The sequence below is a fragment of the Bombus impatiens genome, unplaced genomic scaffold, assembly GCF_000188095.3.
Source record: "Bombus impatiens unplaced genomic scaffold, BIMP_2.2 scf_0098, whole genome shotgun sequence".
NCBI lineage: Eukaryota > Metazoa > Arthropoda > Insecta > Hymenoptera > Apidae > Bombus > Bombus impatiens.
Genome location: NT_176517.1, coordinates 433,216 through 456,984, shown reverse-complemented (window position 1 = coordinate 456,984; position 23,769 = coordinate 433,216). Strand labels below are relative to the sequence as shown.

Sequence of the window (23,769 nt, the reverse complement as noted above, 5' to 3'; positions counted from 1 at the left end):
ATGAACGTCGTAATAGCTGCGACTGTAATACGTATCATAAACGTATGATTCAGCAATTCCACCCCATCGCTAATTTGCAAGTGTTTTTCCTCCAAATTCTTCAGCTTCATCACCACCAATGGACTTATCCGTTCATGATGCATGAACGTCTGCGTCGACATATTATCATTGATTCGGAGCTTCTTCAGTTGTCGTATAGATTCATCCATTTTCTTGAAGCAATCTTTCAAAATGCACACGCAATTTGTGTAGAATATGTCCATGGACAAGTTGGTCATCATTATGTATATGTTGGTAAGATTCCGTACTGTCACGAAAATGCCGTGTTTAAAACAGTTTGGTACATGGATGGCCAGAAATAAAAAACATAAAATGTCCTTCGTGTGAATCATTTTGGATAAATCTTTGAAACCCTTTGTAAGCAATATGCAGCTGGTTCTTGACAGATTTTGGATTACCGATAATCGAGCGTCAGTTGACAAATACATTACCACGATCACGAACCCATCTAAGAACGCGTACATGTTCCCGTGAATCGACTCTGGTATGCTGTAGTTTATTTTCGTGCCAATGTTGATTTCGTAGATTATGAAAAGCAACAAGAATACGAAAATGAACATCATAGACGTGGAGAAGGCAAAACGTTGCTTCGAAAGTGAATATACTGGAGGTTGATACTTGTAAGGAAAATATCCGAGTAGCCAGCAGATGCAAAAGCACGGGTACATCAACGATTCGAAGTCTGTTGCCCTAAATAACTCCCATGTCTTATGTGTCTTCACTTTTCCACATTCCTTGACTTTTGTCGTTAACATCATTAGATGTTAGTCATTAGATGTTAAGCAGTCTCGAAAAAATTCAATGTTACCGAAGAAACGTAGCCATAAATGTAGGTAGACTACTATAATCCATAAAACGGACTATCGTTTTTAAGCCGAAAACACTATGTATAATGAAACTCATTTATCAAGGCGTGAAGACGCGCAGTTCGATAATGAAACGTACGTGTAAATAAATAATTGGAATAGCTAAGTAACTATGAAGCGTCGTGCTCTGAAGATGCTTTTAACGTGATTAAACATGCCACTTTATTGCGAAGGAAATAAATTTGTTATGAATTAATTTTATCAATTTTTCTAACTAATTTTTTAAATATATTTCATCCATTAATCCAGGAGTTTTTCTTTAACAAGACTCGACGAGTAAGAACTGCACTAATATTAACAAAAATGTAGTAATGCCGCACGCCATCTGTAACAAGTGTCGATAAAAATACTTCATTCCTTTTGATCCAATATCCTATTACCTTTGTCAAAAGAGTTGCGTCTATTATGAGTCCCTTCATCACGAACACGTTACCCTTTTGCAGCACTTGCAACGAGAACAACTCCAACTAGAATCACGTACATTGATTACAATTTCAATATATTTCTTCTATATTTCCAACATAAATCATCGATAGTAAAATAATCGTCTCATCTTACCTCCGTCGTCACCTGATCGTCGAAAGTATTTATAAGAATTCGATGAACGCTGGAGCCAATTTTCGTCATTTGGCTTCTGGTAGTTTCAACTATCGAAACTGTTATAATTACGTGTACGGTGTAAAGAATTGCGAAGACAAGAGCAAAAGAGAACGATCTCGTCTTGCCTACTTCGTTGAACAAGATTAAATGGTTGTACATATTAAATGTAATGTCGATGACCATTATTGTGAACGTGGCTTCGATTTGCATGCTACACGTGCTATTCAGTAGCTGAATGAGTTCGCTCATGTCTAGATGTTGCTTTTTAAGAGTCCTCAACTTCGGCAAGAATATAGGATTCTTCTGCATATGATAGACTCTTCTGAGTAGATGAGGCTCATCATTCACTAGAATTTCCTTCACTTGCACTAAAGAATCATTTATGTATTTAAAACAGGCATTTAGCACGTATACGTTATTCGTGTACAAGCTAATCAGTGCGATGACACCGAAAAAAGTATACCAACACGTGTAACCAAAAATATTATTTCTGTAGAGGTAGATAATGTGTGGGATGTAGCTCACTAGTAGTATCAGGAACAGAGTATCTTTTATCAGAATTCTTGTAGCCACTCCACAAAAAATTTCTGAAGGCAGTATACGAGAAACATTCGAGACGCGATTCATCACTCGGATCATTGACATACTTTTAACATAATTCATAATGAAAATCATGGGACCGCAGCATAATATTAAATTAAAATGCAATTTAGCTGTCACTGTCAAGAAATTCTCTGAAACAAAGTTCATTTCGTACAGAGCAAGAGATGCGCAGCTCAAATAAATAATGATGGAGATTGTAGAGAAAACGGAGTATGATTTCGAGTATACGAGTTTGGATGCTTTGAGTTTGTATGGTAAAAATCCCATGAAGCGATTGATGGAAGCAGTAGGGCTTATTAACGATGTGTAACTACCGAAGTACGACGACCATGATTTACACTTTTTAACTGATCTTCTCTCGAATTTCGTTGATCGATTATACATTTTAAGAACCTGAGCTAAAACAATGTGGTTTTTAGTAATTTTTTATGTAGATATTTAGATTCTTCACGAAGCAAGCGAAACTGTATTTTTTATACGAAAGTTACGTTCGCCTTAGAAATCGTGTTTTATACTATCCTGAAGGAAAAATATCTCTTACCGTAAGAAGTATAAATGTTATGGTTTATGGAAAAGAATAATACAACCCACTAACGGAAAGTGTTTCGTAACATAAAAGGCTTGCAGGAAATATGGTAGTAATAGCATTATAGTGATTACAATTGATCCATAAAGCGAAATGAGAGTAATTCATGATGCACTATTTATCAATTTTATTTCTTACTTCGTATTTTTATCAGCTGTGAAATGCTTTTTATTGAAAATATTTTAGAAGATGACAATATCTTCAAAGAGGGTCTTCATTAGAATATTTAGAATCGTTATTTTGGTTATTATCTGATTTTTATATTCGTTACAAACATAGTATTAATGATAAGTTGAGTCATAATAACATATGTATGTATGTTTCGTTTATGAAAAGTACTATGATAGTGGAAACATTCGCGTTAAATTTACTCACTAGAATAAGTTTATCAATTCAAATTATATCTTTTGACGTCATTACTTTGTGCGTAGTTTATGTGTCAATTTCCTGTAGTTAATACTGTCACTAAATATAGTGGTCTGTTATTTGCATTATAGTTTGATAAAAAAATCATTTTCTATTGTTAAAAGGAACATACAGTTTTGAGTTGGAAGAGAGAGGAGTTCAGACACGTTTAAATAGGTTTGTCATATTTTATCGCTTATATATAAGCTATAACCATTCTATTAAAATTACACATAATTTAATTATTTTGTTACATATAAATTAATAGCAAAGGACAACATAAATTAATAGTAAAGGAACTTCGCAAATGTTAATAAATAAATCTGTAATTTCTTAACAAATTGTGCAATATTAATAATATTGTATAGGGAACTGTAAGTACTAATCATACAAATATGTATTATTCGTATATAATTTCAAAAGGAAATTATATTATTATGCTTTATATTATTATTTTAAATAAATATGTTTGCATAATTTACATATATTTATGTAATGTTTATATATATTATAATATATTTATGTACAATATATTTTTGTACATGTGTAAAGTGGTTCAAACATATACAACTACAAGTTACACCTATGAATAGTTACATTTTTTGGAGCCGAATGTATTTGTTTTGAATAGGTTATGTTTACTTGCCACTGAAACCTCTCGTGTAACTTGAAGTATAAGTAAATAATTAGTAGAATTCTATGAATTAATTTTAATGAGATATAGTAATTGCTATTTCTTATGTTCTTATCATGAAACATATAATAGTTGCTTAAATAGTAATTTCTCAATAATGAATTCATGTAATTTATTTAAAGGTTTGTACAAAGAAACATCATGAGTAATAACGATATTGATAAAGGAATAATTACTTATATTTATTTAGAAAATTTTGTGTGAGTACTAATTAAACATTCTTTTTTAATGCTTATAAAGAAATAATAGTTTAAATATGTATAAAATTTTCTTTTATTACAGGACTTATGATAAAGTTTGTGTAAAACCTGGTAGGAACTTAAATGTTATTATTGGCCCTAATGGCACTGGTAAATCGACAATTGTTTGTGCGATTGTGCTTGGATTGGGAGGTAAACCTACCACCATTGGTCGAGCTATTCATGTTGCGGATTATATAAAAAAAGGATGTGATGAAGCAAAGATTGAAATTCATCTTAAAAATGGGAAAGGCAACGATATTGTTATTCGAAGAATATTTAACAAATGCGGGAAATCTTTCTGGTTCCTTGATAATAGACAAACAGGTATTAAAGAAATACAGGAATTAACAACAAGTCTTAACATACAGGTATGTGTATATAAGAAATATTCATTTGAATAAAAATTACTTTCACTTCTTTTTACTTTCAGATAGATAATCTTTGCCAATTTCTCCCACAAGATAAAGTACAAGATTTTTCAAAGATGAATGCACAAGAGTTGTTAGAAAATACAGAAAGATCTGTTTGTAATCCCATTATAGTCGAACGTCACAAAAACTTGATACAATATAGGATAGATCATAAGGATTTAGAGAAACAAATTGAAAGTAAAAAAAAGTCATTAGAATCGAAAACTCAGATTTACGATAGTTTAAAAGAAAGTGTCAGTAGTATAAAAGAAAAGAAATTAATAAAGGAGAAAATTTTACGTTTGAAACAGAAGAAGGCATGGATACTATATGAACAAAGACGTAAAGAACTAGTTAAGGTAGGAATACAAAATTATAAAAGTAATGGTTATGTGATCGTTACATCATTATTTGGATCCATATTTTTATGATTCAATCATTACTTCATATCATTATTTTATAATTGCTAATGTTTGCAGTTAAAAGACATGAAGAATGCTGCACAAGCTGAAGTGGCACATTTAGAAGCGGAAATAAAGCCTGTTAATGACGCAATAACACAAATGAAGTCAGAAATTCAATTGCTTCAAACTTGTCTTTCAGACCATGTAAGATCACATAGTTTGAACAATAAAAATATAAATATAAAATATAAATATATTCTATGTTTTTTACAATTAGAAAAATAAAGTCAAGATCAGAGATATGAAACTGAAGAAAATGATGGACAATATTGTAGACTACGAAAATGATGTTAAAGATTGCGAAAATTCATGCAAGCAAAGAATTCAAATAGAAGAGGCTCGAGATCACGACATTGATATTGCACAGAAACAAAAAAAAAAACTTGATAACGATTTATTACTAATGTTGAAAGATATTGGATCTGGTTTGTTCTATTCTAATTATGCTATATTTTGGGATAATATATTTTAAGACAATATAAAACTTTCAGAATATGTTATATCTTACAGAGGAAATTTTAGTGAAACAGCGCCAAGAAATAATATCCGACATAGAAAAGAAAAGGAATATCATTAATATGTTAGTAGGCCAAGCTTCAGAATCAAAACAAAAAGAAGACCAGCTAAACCTTGAAATTGCATGTAAATTTTATTTAAATTATTTTATTTTATTAAAATTACTTTTGTTGCTTTTAAATATAACAAAATACAATTTTCAGCTCAAGAAGCAGAACTACAAGCTCTTAATATTGAAGCAAAACGATTACAATTGTTAAGGGAGAGAAGTGTTGATACATATAAAGCAGTGCAGTGGCTGAGGGAAAATCGTAACAAATTTTCAAATATGATACATGAACCTATATTACTTAATATGAACGTGAAGGAAGCTTCTTACACGAAGTATTTGGAAAATATCATTCCATTTCGGGACATGATAGCATTTGTTTGTGAAGATAAACAAGATATGAACATGTTATTGCATTACTTAAGGGACGAGCACAATTTACAAGTAAACGTTGTACATTCCGATCCTGCGAAAGATGTTTCTATGAATCCAATTGTTCCATTGCAACACATTAAACAATTTGGCTTTACTCATTACTTAGTATCGCTGATTGAAGCTCCGAGCACCATTATGAAATATTTAGTGTCTATGTATAATTTAAACAATATACCCATAGGAAAAAATCAAGTTGATGATAACATCGATCGTATACCTAACAATATACGTTGTTACTTTAGTCGTAAGTAAATTGATATACGTTAGTATATTGCAATGAATAGAATTGAGATCATTATTTCTTAATTTTATTTCTTAGAAAATAATGTATATATGGTAAATAGATCTAAGTACACTGGAGAAAAATCTATCGGAATGCAACCAGTATCGGGTACAGGAATGTTATCTATTGTGTTAGATAGATCAAGAATGTTAAACATTGAAGAAAAGTTTGTTGATATTTTTATTTGATAAAGTTATAATATTTTGAATAAGTTATAATTAAAATATTCTTCCAGATTGAAAGTATTACGAGAGAAGAAAAACAAGGAAAGTAATAAACTTAAACAGCTTGATGAGCAAGTACATGAACAAAATAAAGAGTTAGATAAAATAAAAGCTACCAGAAACAAATATCAGCAAGATCTTCAACAAATACAAACTCTGAAATCTAAAATATATATAGTGGAGAAAAAAGTTGTAGATTTACAAAATGGGCGAACCACTGTTGAAGAAATAAAAGAATCTTCTACTAAAGAAATAAAGGTTCTATTAAAGATTAAATAATTTTTTGTATTATTAAAAAAATAATACATATATATATATATGCATTTATAAATTCCACAGAAAATTATGGAGAAGCAAATAAAAATATATAAAGCATACAATACTGAATTAGTAGAGTCTGTTGAATGCATTATGGACCGTGAGACAACCGACTATGTATTAACATTGCGTAATCGATCTTTGAGAATGAAAATAAACAATTCTCACGATTTAAGAGAGCGACTCAAGGAAGCAGAAGATAAAGTGAAGCAATTATGCCAGGAATTACAACCTCTGAAGTACGAAGTACAAAGAATATTTAATCAAGCATTGCAAACTACCAATGGTATCAGTGCCTCGGACAGTGCGTTTGCACCCATAAAAAAGATATTCAATAAATTGCCGCCGACCATAGAGGAAATTAATAATGAATTGAATATCGCGCAAGCAAAAATGTTTTGTATGGGAAATAATATAGATGGAGAAAATGTGAGCTTCAAAAGATTACAGTTAAATATACAGTTTGACAGATAAAAAATGAATTGATTATCCACTTTAATTTCAGATATTACAAGAATATGAGCAAGTAGAACAAGATATAAACCAATTAAAAGATTCGATTCAGAGTAAAACACAAGAATTACAAAAAACTACACAAAATATAGAATCGTTACGGAAAGAATGGTTAACGCCTTTATCACAAACCATTGAAAAAATTAATTCTAATTTCAGTATGTATTTCTCAGCAATGGATTGTGCTGGTGAAGTTGTATTGGCACAACCAGAGAATCATGTGAGTTACCATTAAATAAAATAGCTGATATACTTATTATTTGAGAACTTAGAAAGATCTCAATGCTTACAGATGGAATTTGATCAGTATGGTCTCAAGATTAGGGTAAAATTCAGAAATACCGACCAATTACAAGAATTAACAAGATATCATCAAAGTGGTGGAGAAAGAGCTGTAACTACTGCTATTTATATGATTGCACTTCAGGAATTGTCAAGAGTACCATTTCGCTGTGTTGATGAAATTAATCAGGTATTCTTATTGAATTTTATACAATTAGCGTTTTATTCTAACATTTCTGTTTCATCACAGGGCATGGATGCTGTAAATGAAAGAAGAGTATTTAATTTGCTTGTGAAAATGACTGGACGAGCAAATAGTTCTCAGTATTTTTTACTCACACCAAAGGTAGTGTATATTAATCATTCTCTATACAATTATACAAATAATTGATCTAATAATGATATTAAATTTATTTTTATCTAGTTACTACCGGATTTACAATATTCAGAGACAGTGACGGTCCATTGTGTGTTCAATGGAGCGTTCATGATTAATCATACAGAATTTGATACAGAAAAGTATTGTGAGTTCATTGTTGGGGCAATGGAAAGAGAAAGTACGGATGACGATTGACGATTAAAATATTTTGTTATGTCTAAATACTACATATATTATAATGTTTACGTCGAAAATGTAGTTACACAGAGTATTATAGATATATTTTTCTGAATATTTAAAACGTGAGTGAATTCTATGAAAAAAATATATATATATTTTATTGATACCTTATCATACAAATATCTGGTCATTTTAGGTGATTATTATTCACTTCCTCCCCTTCTTCTTCTTCTTCTTCTTCTTTTGTGCTTCAGGCCAAGGGAATCCTCTACACTTCAATACATCCATAATATTATGGCAAGTATAATAAGCATTTTCCATGACCTCTTCATTAAAGATATCCATAGTAAATTTTGCCCTTCCTCCACTCTTTCTTGACCTTTTTGTTCCCTTATTTTTACCACCATTGTTGTTTTTGCTGTGCTTGCCGTTTCTACCCTTCTTTTCATTCTTGCCATTATTTTTGGCCATTTTCTTTTTACTCTTTCCTCGCATCTTACTCTTTAATTGGATGAATTAATACAAGTAGTTTTGTAAAAGATGATTCAAATTACAACATGAAATTCTATATCATTTCTAAGCATCTTAATGACGAGAAGCATCACCGAGTTGTTATATCATCCTATATATAAATCGTTACTAGATACGCGGTTATTTCAATAATGGTTGCTATGACACAGACACATATACACACATCGATAATTTCAACTCTTTTGCAACGATATATTTCAAATATCTGAGAATTACGACGTAAAAGAGTACGTGCGATCGTTTATCAGTTATATCGCATAATATTTCTGTTGGAAGCAAATTAAAATTCAAAGCATTGGTTTTTCAATGAATTTTTCAATTATGGGAGTGTCATGCACTCATTTTGAACTACCTCAAGTATCACTTAATAGTATCTGTTAATCATCAATCTTCATTCATTTTTTCAAAAACATTTGATATATCATATATAAAAGATACACTTATGGACAGTTAAACAAATTGAAGTAACAAATTATTCACGTTTTATTATATTTTGTAAACTGATTAAAATAAGATAACTTTCATAGGCTAAAATATTTTCAAAGATGTGAATGATTTAGATGACATTATCAAAAAAAATCAGCAAATATAATATATTTTCCAAAAATGAATGTTATAGTAGAGTATATCTCAATCTATTGTGGCTCCCAGGATAAGATACATGCATAAAACTCGCGTGGCAGTCACTGCGTTAATAATTATTAAAAATATTTTAAGATACGAAGCTGCAAAACCAACCACTCTGCACAACGCGATTTTTAAAACTGTGCAACAATCGCATTTTGTGACATCGACCCGTAAAATAGAAATCGTTCCCGCATCGACTAATTATCGAAGTATCGATCCAGCTAATAGACCGAACAACCTTGACCTTAACCTTAACTGTGGCTCAAGAATTCCTATAGTGTTCTCAAATAATATAACGGGTCAGTGACACGATATTTCGCGATTACCTTCGTGAATCGTTCGCAGCCTCGAAGAAGATTCGACCGTGCTTCGAAAACGCGAATAGAATCGTTTTGCCGTAAGGGGACAATGTACGGACGTCCTTATCAAAGCATAGTCGCTTTCCATTATTCATGTGTGAGAAATATAAAAATTTAATTATATAGTAATTGTGGGGACATTTATTGTTCGTTACAGTGAAATATTTCAAAGTGAACATTTTATTTTTAGTAATTTTAATTTCAACATAACATAATTCAGTAAATTATACTCGTAACAATTTTTGTTGGCATTGAATTATAGAGTTGAAGTGGCAAATGATGGAAGTGAAGATTCTCAATGTAAATAAAAGATATTGGTTTAAAGTTGATATATAGTGACTATAAAAAGTATTCGCACATACCCTTATTTTCCAATAAAACGATAAATTATCAGTTTCCGTATTTCAGTTTCATAGTATCAAATTTTTAAAATTCTATAAAAGTACTACTAAAGGGTATAAAATTTAGTATACTTAAACCTAACTAATTAGTATGTAAATATTATATTACAAATATGGTGAAGTGCAAATACTTTTTTTTGGATACTGTACATGATTTTAGCTGTTTCTAACAATGGCCCTAGGTACTAAATTCACTTATTCTAGCACTTACAACAATTTACGTTCTTTTCCATGAATAAAGATATTTTTTGCTCTCTGGATACTTGACATCATTTTCTGTTTAAACTCTTCAGTATAGCCAACATTAAAATTTATGGTTAAATATTACATGCAAAAATTCAAACCTAATTTCTACCTTGTATCTGTACATTTAACAATATAGTTTAAAAAATTATTATGCGGAACTTTTTGAGAGGAGAAAAGAAAGAGAGGAAAGTAGTGCCATAACGCTAGTGGGATTCTAAATAACAGCGAATGCGAACTAGCGCCACGAACCAGCTGCGATTCGCGGCATTCGAGACACAACTCTCTGACCGTGTACGTATGTGCATATATATAAGCAGAATCATCTGAAAATTTAACTTGTGTTTTGGAATCGTCTATCTAGCTGGGTCTGACTTTTGGCTCTGTCTCCCATAATCCAAATCGAAGTTTCGACCGACGCGTACAGATGGAGGTTCCGTGAACCTAGGTGTACATATGTATATTGGTAGGCATGCGCAAATCGACCGTCAAGTGCCGGTAAAACAAACGCGAAATACAGTCGCATACAGTCCTCGCGACGAGTATCACGTATTTTGTGCATCGCCGACTCAGTAGTGACCGAAGGTCCTTCGTAGTCCTCCAGCATACATACATATACATATATCATTGCACAAGGGAGCAACCAATCAACTTAAACATTCCTTTTCGTACGTCAATATCCATTCGGTATTGGCGTGGAACGTAAAAAGGAAGAAATCGAATTTTTGTGGCATAAGCAACGGAGAAACATGTCCACGGCGCTGTTAGCCGTGTTCGCCGTGATCCTGTGTATCCTGTTCAGGATATTAAACGTAAACAGTGCACCGCAGAAGCCATTGATCGTCTGTAAAGATCAGTCATTCCTAACGACGATCCTTAAAATCGCTCCTGTCATCACAGAACCGTAAGTTTTCCAACAATCTTTCTTTTTTTATTTCATCAATTATTTCACCACTAGCAAAACTCCAGGTTCTGAATCTCGCTGCATAATGTTCATGGTAGAAAGTGAGGTTAGGTTACCTCGGTACGCCGGATATTTTTCTTGCGTGCATACAAATAAGTAATTACACGTGACAAATTTTATACAATGGACCCTTTATTTTTTAATCAGATTTATACTTGATAAATTCTCGATAACTAAATGTCTCGAATACGATTTATCGATCGATAAACCCGAAAATTCGCGAAACTTACCAGGCACGATTGAATGGTAAGTTTTATTTTAATCGCTTAGCACGGGCCTGATCTAGTTTTCACTAATAGACAATGACCCTCTCAATTTACTTAATTACATCACTTAATACGCGTTATAGAAAACTTAATGTCAACCCCGTTGTACCACGGTCACATTCCTCTGATAATATCTACATTTTACATATTTTGTAATCTATATAATATAGATAGTAAACCAGTACGTGCCGCTTGTACAGTTTGTCATTTATTATTTTATTAGAAAACTGCAAATATTTATGTATTTCTTCTATCTAACTTCCATTTTGTAAATTAAATTTACAAAAATACGAGTGTGCAAAAATATCCATAATCTAGTTATTAATAATAAACACCTGTAAGAAAAGCATAAATAAGTTTTAGTAACCTTATATTGTAACCTCCTGAACATAAAATATGTTCTCATTCACAAAAATGGAAATACAAGAAAAAAAGTTTAGTAATTTACTTCAATTTCTTTGTGCAAGCTGTATTAACTTTAACCAGTTCCTTCAAAGTAGTATGCGTTTTAAAAATAATCTTCCACGATAAAATAATTGCTTATACATCATATACATTTGTGTCGCTATAATCAATGATTTAAAATTACTGTAACATTTATCCGGAGAAGTATCTCACCTTGTTAGATATTTACAAATCAAAGTACATGTAAAATTAAAATTTCATTCTGAATAAATCTCATTGAAATTTTGGACAAAATTGTCGTGAGAAGAGGTAAAGCAGATAAATCGGATCGAGATGATATAATTTGGAAAAGGATGCAGATAGTGCAATTGTTAGCATTGTTCTATCATTTTTAGTATTGCATAATGTCTTGTTCTGCTCTTGGCTATGACCTCACTGGATAAATGGCTTAAGTATGTTTGCATCACATTTATCAGAACATTGCAACGAACGCTACACATTGTTGTTGAGAGCTTATCTGAAATTAAAGCAAATCATACTTAAAGCGTCGTTTTATTAATACAAATGTCTTTGGAATTACACAGACAAAGAGTGGAATAATCCAACTACCGTATCTGTAAATTATGGTTCATATCGAAATTTTTAAGGAACCGATAATTCATCGATCATGTTCTGGATTAAAATAAAGAAGAAGAGGTATGCAAGTTGAACTGCTCACTTGTATATCCAAACATGAGCTCGCTGGAAAAATGTAGGAGTTCTTTTCTGGAAAAAAAATGATTCACCGAAACGGACGTATCAGAGCAAGTTGAACGTTCAACAAGTTATCATTGCATGAGATTTATGCATAACTTTCTTCGTATTTTACCGTAAATCGATTTTATATATTAAAGAAATCTTGAAAATATTTATATCAAGACGCTTTTTAAATATCAATATTTCTGAAAGAAGATTACGTGTAATAAACAGAAGATAATTACAACAGTGGAAGATCTCTTAAATAGTTCAGTTCAAGAAAGTGAAAAAAACAGCGATTCCTCTGTTCCATTTTATTATTAGTAGAATCGTATTATTATATACGTTAGGAGACTTATTTCTTATGATATACGAAAGACTTAAACCACAGATTGTAGCGTGCAAGAGAAAACGTAATTTTTCATGTAATCGCGACCTCATTAATTCCAAGAAGAAAAAAATATTTCATATATTTACATATGTATTTTTAGAACTTCGTGATATGATACTCACCAAAGACTGCATTGGTTTCATATTTTTCTGATTGCGGATGCAAATGCTTTCCGTGATATCTTCGATTCCAAAAAAGCCGACGTTGACTAATAATCAGCTATTTAACCGACGCATTTGCACAGAGAGACTTCCTTCACTTTATCGAGTGATCGCGTTTCTTAACAATCTCGTTGTATTCACTTTTACTTTTATAGAACGAAATCCCTTTTCGTAATGGTATGCATTTACATACTATGGAATCATCTTCAATCAGGCAGAGTTTCACATCATGACGATCGAAAGTCGTTCCAGTGATCGAACCCTGATTGAACGAGTTAATTTCCGAAAGATAGGCAGGAAATTGATAATTACCTCGATCCCTTTCCTCTCCTGCAAACCGAATCGTGTACATACTGAATTCTCAATTACTATTGCACAATTTGTTTCTGGTTATGTGGATTTAACGACTATTGTTACACTCCAATTTTTATAAAATCCTTGTACATATAAGTTATAGATATTGTGGATAATCGTCAACTTTCTGCGTTGGATATTTAAACTTTTGCACTCGGTGAAGTTATTTCCTTTAATTAAAAAATTGTGACAAATTCTTTGTCTTATCTCTTTCTTGTAATTTTTTAGATGAACCTCCTTCGATGAAAAATGATGGCGTAACGTCAGGAAGAAATTTTAGTTGGTAGAAAAGGATGTTCACTTTTCGACAATCTTAAATCGAAAAGAAATTTTCCAAAACGATAAGATGTGGTTTTCGTGATACGTTTTCCCGCGAATAAACAGTCGTCTACATTTATCGCTCGATTTTGATATGTAACAACCTGTCGCACGAATCGTTATCGTAACACATAAAAAAATAAAAAGCAAACTTAATACCCGCCTTTGATCGATTATACGCTGGCCGTGACTGCAAGCAGCAGCAAATGTTGTAAAACGTACGTAACTTCTTTACATACGAGTACGAAGAGAAGATTGATAGTGAGAAACGTATAATTCCTTCCATTAACGGCCGTCCAGCTTCTAATTAAAAATTTAACGACATGTCTTATTAATTACATTCGTGTGAATCGTAAAAGCCCTCTCTGTCACCGTGATTGTTTGCAACCACTTGCTAAAAAGAATTCTTATAGTAAAGAAAAATATATCTCAAGAGCAATCTCGTTAAATCGTAAATACATAATTCTATTTATTTAATCGCAGGAGACTTGAAACACTTCACGAATGCATATTCATAATTTACAAGGGACGAAGAGAATTTCACCTTTTTCTTCGATCAATCTGTACGCGACAGCGAAATTTTACTCTGTTGCGTGACATTCTGAATTTCATTTGCCTCAACACGCAACAGAAAGTCGCGATACTTTAATCGTAGAATGATTTTTGCTCGTTGTATCTTTGATTTGTCAACAATGATTATCTTTATGAGTAATGCTACTTTCCAGCACCATTATTATTGTGCTTCTAATTAAACGATAGGAAATTTTAAACTACACTAACTCGTAAAGAAAGAAGAAAAATACTTGGTCTTGACGTACTTATTGTTGGTCGGAGAGATACGACGAGATTGTAAATTAATACGTTACATGGTGACACACGTTGATCTAGTCGCACGTATATGTACGTAGTTAGTAGCTGGAATCTCGGTCTGCAGAAGTCATTTATATGATTGGCATATGAAATTTCTTTGTAATATATATGCATCAAGTGAAAAGTAGAAAATCCTGTATTTTCAGAATCCCAATTTACCAAACTGTATACTGTAAACGATTTTTTCAAGTATATTGCAAAGAAAGGAAGAATCCTGAATTTAATGATATAATTCTAGAAAATATCCTGCACTCAACATATTCCTTTATATGTCACCGATGACTATTTCGGTTGTTGAATCATACAAGCAAACTTTGATGATTTCATCATAAGCATTATACATATCTCTTCCATCGACGATACAACACATACTTATGACGTGTTGATATCGAAGAATGCTTCGCACGTATCTTATTAGCGAAGAAGTAATTAAAATGGAATGTCGAATCTGTAAAATTTTCCTTACGTTCGCAGTAATTGGGCGTTCACAAAGAACGTGGCCTTTATATTTCATCAAAAGAATAGTACATTACCCACTGAAATAAGTAGAAATCGGTGTAAAATTTTACATCTTATCTACTTTGGTTCGTAAGGTCGTAAATCCTTTGAAACAGTCATTGTCCTCGTTTGAATAGCGTCATAGTACAGTTTATTTAATACCTGGGTGAAAAACGTAGGCATTCTTGGATCAGGCTACGATGCCCCTAAGGAAACCTTTCCACAGAAATATAATAACCGCGATCTTCTTTGCCGTGCCATTAACGGACCGGGTTATATTTTCCACCAGTACTGACTGCTTGATGCCAGTAATTTTTACGGCTTCGTATATGCTCCACTGATCCACTAGCGATTCTTTCTTTGTACGTTGCAACGAAGAAGTTTAATGTTTCGCTGTCACGTTTAACTTCGCTTTTACTCCCGGTAAAAATTGCGTAGAATTGCTACGAAAGAAGAGAAACACACTTTCACGCGCGTTGAATGGTTGTTTCCTGGCCTGGTAGAATTGAAGAATAAATTAAACACGAGTCTGCGTGCACATAGTATACCATAGATCCAGATCAACGAGTCGAAAAAGAAATTGAGTTGCACGGGTTAGTAAGTCAGAGATGTACAAAGTGTGGAAGAAATTTTACGCTTGGTTATTAGACGCATATACTTATCCCTAAAATAGTTTATGACTGCTTTCGAATTACCACCGTGACCTGTTTTCCATCTTTTGTTACAGTGATTAGTAGTTTTCTCAGTTTTACTTTTGCTTAAGATTTTTCACGTTTCAAAAACTACTTAAATTCTTAAGACATTAAAGTTGCTTAAATTTATTGATACCGCAGGGAAGTAGTGGTTTATGACTAGACTGTCCATGCATGCGACAATTTTCCTCAAATTGAATACAAAATAGATTAAATAAAGATCTACCAAGTATTATAACTGCTTGTTTTGCTTTTACTTACTACGTGATTTCTAAATATTTTCTGTTTCCTCGTGATACTACGAACTATAAACTGGTAAACTGCAAATTTAGAAGAGATGAATTATAAGTAAATATCGAATAATATCATTACACAATAACAAGGGAAATGAAATGCTCTATGTACGTTTGTAACTTCATCGGAAGTAGCTTGGAGATGTAAATCGTTTGTCAACTCGCTACTTATGAACTTCGATTGTATTCCAAGCGCCTTCGAGATGTAAATCGTATCGCGAAATTGAAAATGCATCTTGTGTAAGATTTGTTTGCTTGGAAACTAGGTGAAGTCGCCGTTCGTGATATGTTTCAATGATAAAAATATTACATCACGCTCGTTTATGTATTTCAGGTACAAACCAACAAGGCTATGGGGTTTCAGTGGCCATGTACAGACCATCGTTCACAGTATTATTGGTCGCGTCCGTTGCCCTTGGCCGATTGGAGAACGAGTGTACATAGGACTTCCGGATGAGACCACTCTCACTTATGATCTTTATCAACCACTAACTAACGACTACGAAGGTCAGTTTCACTGAAAATCTTGAATCAGAAGAGGATACTATGAAAAATTCATATTGAAGTTCTATTGGTTGCAACTGAAAGAAATTCTGTAATTTGCTAGTTCTCTTCGCTTATCTTATGTTAAATATGGACGTATGCATCCATAGAGTGATGTAATGAAGCAATAGAATACAGTTCGATTATTTGTTTTTGTTGCGTCGTGCAACACTCTACCTGGACCCGGCCATACACCGCGGGCCAGACAGACCCCAGATTTTTTTTTTTGTTTATTTATTAAAATTACAATCAATTCTCGCGTTGAGAATTTTTAGTAATTTTTCTGGCGTGGCGCAGTGACATGGCTGATTATTTATAATAAGTTAGTACTTATTATAGATAAGTATAATTTACAAGTAAGTTATAAATAAGTGAATATTACTTAATTTAGATAGCTAATTGAATCTAGCGTTTAGGTCTAGCGGGTAGTGCCTTTTCAGCCTGCGAATCTGGTCCGTCGTATCAAGTAGCCCAGTTATTAGGGGGTTTCGGTGTTTCGAGGGATTCTTTTGCTATATCTGTCGCTATATTTTGCTATTTCTTCTTCGACGGTGGGTATCTTGAGGTCGCGGTGTATAGTTTCATTGGTTACATACCAAGGTGCGTCAATTAGGGATCTTAGCATTTTCGATTGGAATAATTGTGACGGGAATTTACGACTCCCGTTGGCGTGCTTCCTCGCGATCGCGTCTCTCCGCGAGTGGTCGAAACAGTTTTGATGATTGAGTTTTAATTAGCGTAACTTCGACTTTGACTTTCTTTGATCATTCAACTCTCACACTTGCAGAATAAAGTTCAATAAAGATTAAAGATTGAAAGCGCTATGTCTGAAACAAAGGATAGCCTACGAATCAATACAGTCCCCTATAGGAATGCAAATCATTTTGATTCTATCGTACCAATTGAAGATTAAAGAAACCTTGACCAGATAATTTGCTATAACACGGTGTAGATTAAATAGTTTTCGCGATTTTGAAGCGTGTTATAACTGATAAACTTGCGATATAATTAAAGTTAACGTTTCTTGGTAAAAAGATAAGGAAGCTTAGTAAAACTAATAAAGTTTAATGGTCAAGTGAAGCAATCTATACGTATATCTATACGATATACATATATCTATCCAAGAATAACGTCAATATTTAGCATACATATTAAGCTTATGAACAGATATCTGTTGGTATAACAATATCGACATGTTAATGAGTCATTAAAATATTTGAAAAGTCTTTGGCTTGCATTTAAAGGAAGGAAAATATTAATTTGTTTTAGGAATAAGAATGAACCTCTGTGCTCTGCATGTATATGAAATCGATATAATATTTTATATTTTATTTTACTACAGATGATGTAACAATTGCCATCTGTCCTGGGATTTGTAATAGTTCCGAAAGTGTTTATATCAGAACTTTCGTACATTTTGCACAGTGCCATGGGTATCGATGTGCAGTACTTAATCACGTTGGAGTCCTTTCTAGTGTCAAGATCACTGCACCGCGAATTTTTACGTACGGTACGTATATATACGCAATAGCATATTATTATGGAAATACTAGTACATTTACAATATTACCAAGCTAAATTAACGACTTTACGCTCTAATCATTATTTACGTGCATTTCGACCTTGGAATATTTTTTATGTTGACTTTTATTTATCTGTGTTCAATTTTATTATTTTTTCTATTTATTGTTATCTTTATTACTGAAGAAAAAATCGATTATAACTTTCTCACACGTATCATTGTTAATTATGAATTATATAGTTTTATTGATCTGTTAATTGATGAAAATATTACAGAAAAAGAGAACAATGCAGAGTTTTTTTTTTTCTATCTTCCGAAGAAGTGGTCTGGTATAACTTCCAGTAATTTCTAGAAGAACATTATTTTTGTGCGGTTGCCTTGAATGATATATATTAATAGAGCCTACTTTGTGAGAGCCTTAAGAATCTCAAGAGGTTTAATCAAGATGGTGTTAATTGAATTCCTGATTGACATTTGGCTCGATTTGCGTATTACAGGTCACACCGATGATTATCACACGATGCTACAAAGTTTGATGGAGAAGCATCCGAATACAAAAATAATTTGCATTGGCTTTAGCTTGGGTGGTAATCTTGTGACCAAGTACTTAGGAGAACAAAGATCGAATAAGTTATCCAATATAATTGGTGGCATATCTATTTGCCAAGGGTATAATGCCATCGAGTAAGTACATATCATTTTTTCATAAATAAATTCCTTGCGAAAAAGGATGACTGTGAAAAGTGACGTACTCATAGATTTTTTTCTTTCTGTTCAATTTATGTATAGAGGTACAAAGTTCCTACTTAACTGGCAGAATTTTCGACGTTTCTACCTGTATATAATGACAGAATCTGTGAAGAATATTATACTGAAACATAAAAATATCTTGTTATCTGAAGAAGTTAAACAAAAGTATAATCTAAACGAATGGGATATCATCTCTGCTGCAACTTTACCGGAACTTGATGAAGCATACACTAGAAAAGTAAAATATTTCTTAACATAAATATTATTAAATATCAATTTATGTTTCAGTTATATTAATTTGTATATTAATTATTGTACAGCTCCATAACTTTAGATCCGTGAAAGAAATGTACAAGTGGAGTAGCTCCTTGTTCTATTTAGATAACATTACGACACCTATGGTATTCATCAACGCATTGGATGATCCCATTGTACCTGAGATGTTACTGGAACCTATCAAGGAACATGCCAGTGTGTACTAGCAATCATTATGCATTTATAACTCATTACAGTTTCATAAACATTTTGTATCATTTTTCTGTTTCAGGAACTCGTCCAAACACGTTGTATGTGGAACTGGCTCATGGCGGACATTTGGGATTTTATGAAGGTGGTCTCCTGTATCCAAACCCCATAACATGGCTAGACCGTACACTGGTCTCTCTCGTAGGGTCTCTCACATTAGCACAAGCGGATAAATTATTGAAAGCCTCTTAACGTAATTTAATTTCACTATCATCATTATTTTGTGAGTAATGCATTCTTAGCTGTGAAGCAGCAACAACTCGTATTTGTGATCTTATTTAAAGATTTTAAATTCGAACTTGATTCGAGCATCAAGAAATTATAACGGATACACGTTAAGCATGAAATCAAGTGTACACGATTTCAAGATTCTTGGGATCCTGCTCATTGCAAGCGCGAATTCGAGCATGCGAATTGAGTTTAAATTATATTTCTTAAGATCGTCCTGAGAAAATATACATAGTTTCGATAACATGATTCGAGAGAATTGATAAGAAAGTTTCTACAATAGTAGCACAACGTTTCGACGTCAATTTATATTTTTTCGATATCTTGGCTATTGACGCTTCATACTCAGGGATCTTTGATAAGTCAGTTTGATAAAAGAATGTCATTACAAAATTGTACACTGAAGACGGTTGGCTTTGGAACCGCGTTAGAAATTAATAAAAGCTCGATTGACTGAAAATAGGGATTCGAATTAAATTTTTAAGAGTTGTAAAAAAAGAAAAGGAATGAATCAATTTATGTGTAGATTTTGGAAAGTCAACAATTCTATCAAAGATACTGAGCACGACACTTCTAAAATATGCATAATAAAGAAAGCTTTGTTCCCTCAATAATGGAATCACTTGAATTAACAAACTGCAGGATTTGTTTGTGCGTTATACTATAAGTATATGGATCGTTTCATATGATATACACATCTGAGATAATTCTATTGCTATATATAAATATTCGTTGTTTGTTTATAACAATAACGGACGTGCTACTTTGCATAAACATATCTAACATATATTTTTTATACATTTATCCAGCATCTTCGAAGCAACATGATGAATTTTCGGACCCAATTTATACATCTATATTCTTCTTATGCTAAAACATCGACAACTGTTACATATCCTAATAGACAACCGGTTGAATAATCCTTGGGAAACATTAGCTTTCCATTTTTTATAACACGATATTTTTGTTATACAGTTGAAAATTCTTTCTTAATTGGTATTTTAGATGTTGCAGCAATCTATAATCTTTCTCTATGTCTACATAATGAGTGTCATGTACAATCTTCATGAAGTTTTATCCTAGCAACTAATAAAGATGCTCAAACATAAACCAGAATAATATTTCTTGAATGATATATCTCGTGTTAGAGGAAATGTTCATTTTTAATGTTCGTAGTAGTAATTCATGTGATTCCATATACATTGGGCGAGTAAATTCGATATTTGAGCAAATATTACTACTTTCTATTTCACTGACTGATTGAGATGTATTTTGCAAATGTTCTAGAATGAATTCTTCAAAATTCTCAGTTAATGGTACAAAAAAATATTAGACATTCTTCTATATCATTAACAAAAAAAATAGAACATAAATAACTCAAATGAGATGTCCTATATATTACAGCAAAAAATATAATAATTGCATGGGACGAAGTAAATTCAGTGAATGCTTACGTTACGTAAGAATAATGAAAAAAAAAATGAAAAAAATAAGAGCAAGGGCTATCGAACTTTAACCCAGAAATATTATATTTACATATCTTCTTTCAATAATGTGGGACAGATATTAACCCATTGGGGATAACGTCTGTGCACTGTACGGAGTATGGACTTCCGTTTCGTTCCCTGCAGTCAAAGTCCGTACGGATCACAGCGCCATGCGGGCATTTTATACATCGCATCACTTTACGTATATTGTTGACACGGTATATTTTTATCCTAATTGTGATTTCGGATTTTGTATAGAAAAATATATCAGACTGTACTAGATTAATAAGATGACAAACTAACAGAGGAACTTACATCGTTAATTAATTTCGCAAACCAGATGTGTTTCAAAGATGTACAAAAACTTGATTCATCCTTAATTCATCTTAGAAATGTAAGTATATATTGCAAAATATCGGTCGCATGAAGATAAATCGCGAATCTTGCGGTATCTTCGATGGGTTAATTTAGACATAATTTATGACAAAGACAACGTCGTAGTAAACACCATTAGCATGAAACACATACATTAAAGAATATATTTTTTCTATAACTATGGTATATGTTCGTCATCTTTTTGCCAATTATTTATGTTATATGCATTTTCATACTAATGAAATTTATGAATTTGCATATCATAAATTGCATTTAAAATAAAATGCAAAAGAATTTTGCATTTTACCGAATATTAATACTTTTCTCCTGTTTTTTGTTTTTCTGACAAAGTAACTAACACAGTAAGATGCTCTACAAGTATATGATTGATTATAATTAAACTATATTATTTTGCATAAAAAGAATACTCAAGATAAAATTACTGACATTTTCGAATATAAAAATCTATAATCTTAATTTCAGTTCTTTATATTCGGGACAAGAAGATACAAAGATGTTGGTCCAATTATAATATCCTTCACAAACTTAAACGTTAATAATATTAAGGTAAATCATCTAAATATCGGTCTGGAACAATTGAATGTATTCTAACTTTCTACGAATATCGTTTGCGATCGTCTATGAGCATTTTCATGAAATAATACAAGACAATAATGTTACTGATCCACGTTCGTGCAGTGAAGTATTTAGGTGTAGAATTACTTATATATCACGATCACGACTTTAAGTTATTTATTTCTAGAACTTCAGCGTGGGTGCAATTATAGTTGTTAGATATTTAATAATCATCGTTTTGTTATTTAATCTTGTATATATTGGTACTAATAAAACTACGAGGGTTTATACCACATTGATATACGACATGCATGTGTCGTAGTTTTTCAGCTATTTATAATATACGTCTATCGAGCAAATGGAAGCAAATAAATTATTGTAAATAACCACAAAATTTATTACCATACGCGCACATTGATTTCGCAAAATTTTGCCAATTATTTTTAATAACGTCCCATTTGCAATACAACAATCGTTCCATAGCAAATTGATTTAACAACTCTTTATAAATCTCTTTATAAACTCTTTATAAATAAGGGTAAATAATGAATATGAAACTATTACGTATATTTTAGAATGTGATTGACAGCTGAGTATTTATGTAAACACGAGGTGCTTACAATAGAGAGTGCCTTAAGTTATGTTCTGTTATCATGATTCTTTGATCATCTGAACGAGGTTTCCTCATAATAAAAATTCATAATAATTTTTAGTGGATCCTATAAAAAACTATTTTTTGTTTATATGTGCTCAGTGTAACTCGTTGATATATTAGTAAGATAACGAGAGAGGGAATCTTAAACGAAGCTAAATTATCTTGCGAGGTTGCTGCGAACAGTTCGTACTTTCGCTTGGCGAATTAAGCATTTACAATCTGTCGATTGCAATTTGTAACGAAATAAGTTGTCTGCACTGAAAATAAATCGTTTCCACGGATAGGTATACGCTTAATAATTTGTGTGGCAACTCCTCGTGTTAGCATTTTATGTGTAACTTTGAAACTGCTGGATTGTGAGAAATTGAGTTTATCATTTGTATAGTATTAGCTGTACATGGTGCAATAATTAATTTATTTCTTAAACATGTACTTACATATATTGCACATGTATATTGAACAATATTTTGCATACAAGAATACTTTTCTACGTAATATTTATAGCGAAAAAAATAATTAACTATTATGAAGTCATCGCCCTGCGTGTAATTTAATTCAAGGATACACACGATATAGTGTTATCGAATGATTATTAAAAGAGCAATAAACATACTTTTTGCTTCATTAATTACAGTGAAACAATATATAAACAAATTCCTCGCCCCGTCTAAAAGAAATATCCAATTTTTGGACTAATCGATAAATTATATCATAAAATTTATCTCAAGAAGAAAAAAAAAGTTTTAAATCTCTCGATTAGCTCAACGCTTTGAATTATAATTAAGTCCCAAATATTCCTATGTTACAATTTTAAGCTTATGCAACGTTAATTAGAAAACAAAGAAAAAGTAAACAGTTGATAATTGAACAAACATCAGCCTTGTATATTCA

General features: G+C 32.0%; 4 protein-coding genes and 1 long non-coding RNA gene across 16 annotated transcripts; 2 read left to right on the top strand and 3 right to left on the bottom strand.

Annotated features, from left to right (window-relative positions):
- Positions 1-6: 6 nt before the first annotated feature.
- Positions 7-1,107, bottom strand: LOC112212023 (the record flags this gene model as incomplete). Its single annotated transcript, XM_024364459.2, has 1 exon — positions 7-1,107. A coding segment is annotated over exon 1 (812 nt), but the record flags the coding sequence as incomplete, so codon positions are not given.
- A 2,118-nt stretch (positions 1,108-3,225) lies between these two features.
- LOC100747837 (structural maintenance of chromosomes protein 5) lies at positions 3,226-8,240 on the top strand. Of its 6 annotated transcripts, none has more exons than XM_033318451.1 (15): positions 3,226-3,297; positions 3,937-4,014; positions 4,097-4,424; positions 4,487-4,825; positions 4,946-5,074; positions 5,148-5,355; positions 5,441-5,572; positions 5,650-6,174; positions 6,250-6,379; positions 6,449-6,695; positions 6,777-7,184; positions 7,261-7,488; positions 7,561-7,740; positions 7,801-7,896; positions 7,975-8,124. In XM_033318451.1, exons 2-15 carry the CDS (start codon positions 3,956-3,958, stop codon positions 8,122-8,124), a joined length of 3,159 nt encoding a protein of 1,052 aa, XP_033174342.1. In that variant the 5' UTR covers positions 3,226-3,297; positions 3,937-3,955. The 6 variants fall into 6 exon arrangements, with proteins under 6 accessions (XP_033174342.1, XP_012250109.1, XP_012250111.1 ...); XM_012394686.2 differs by lacking the exon at positions 3,226-3,297 and adding an exon at positions 3,477-3,494; XM_012394685.3 differs by lacking the exon at positions 3,226-3,297 and adding an exon at positions 3,669-3,798.
- A 40-nt stretch (positions 8,241-8,280) lies between these two features.
- On the bottom strand, positions 8,281-9,760 carry LOC100747715 (small lysine-rich protein 1). The gene has a single exon (XM_003486074.4). It carries the CDS (start codon positions 8,602-8,604, stop codon positions 8,317-8,319), a length of 288 nt encoding a protein of 95 aa, XP_003486122.1. The 5' UTR covers positions 8,605-9,760; the 3' UTR covers positions 8,281-8,316.
- Positions 9,761-10,481: 721 nt separating this feature from the next.
- Positions 10,482-23,506, top strand: LOC100747591 (abhydrolase domain-containing protein 2). The gene is made up of 7 exons (XM_012394678.3): positions 10,482-11,174; positions 16,552-16,724; positions 18,103-18,270; positions 18,780-18,966; positions 19,072-19,270; positions 19,353-19,503; positions 19,580-23,506. The coding sequence occupies exons 1-7, from the start codon at positions 11,020-11,022 to the stop codon at positions 19,747-19,749; spliced, it is 1,203 nt and encodes a 400-aa protein (XP_012250101.1). The 5' UTR covers positions 10,482-11,019; the 3' UTR covers positions 19,750-23,506.
- LOC112212024 lies at positions 11,854-16,553 on the bottom strand. Of its 7 annotated transcripts, none has more exons than XR_002945810.2 (3): positions 14,409-16,553; positions 13,154-14,258; positions 11,854-12,670 (listed from the first exon to the last, which is right to left on the bottom strand). It is a non-coding gene; the product is annotated as an uncharacterized LOC112212024 (long non-coding RNA). The 7 variants fall into 7 exon arrangements; XR_004460862.1 differs by having other exon boundaries at positions 13,154-14,254; XR_004460860.1 differs by having other exon boundaries at positions 13,154-14,608; positions 14,683-16,553.
- Positions 23,507-23,769: the final 263 nt, after the last annotated feature.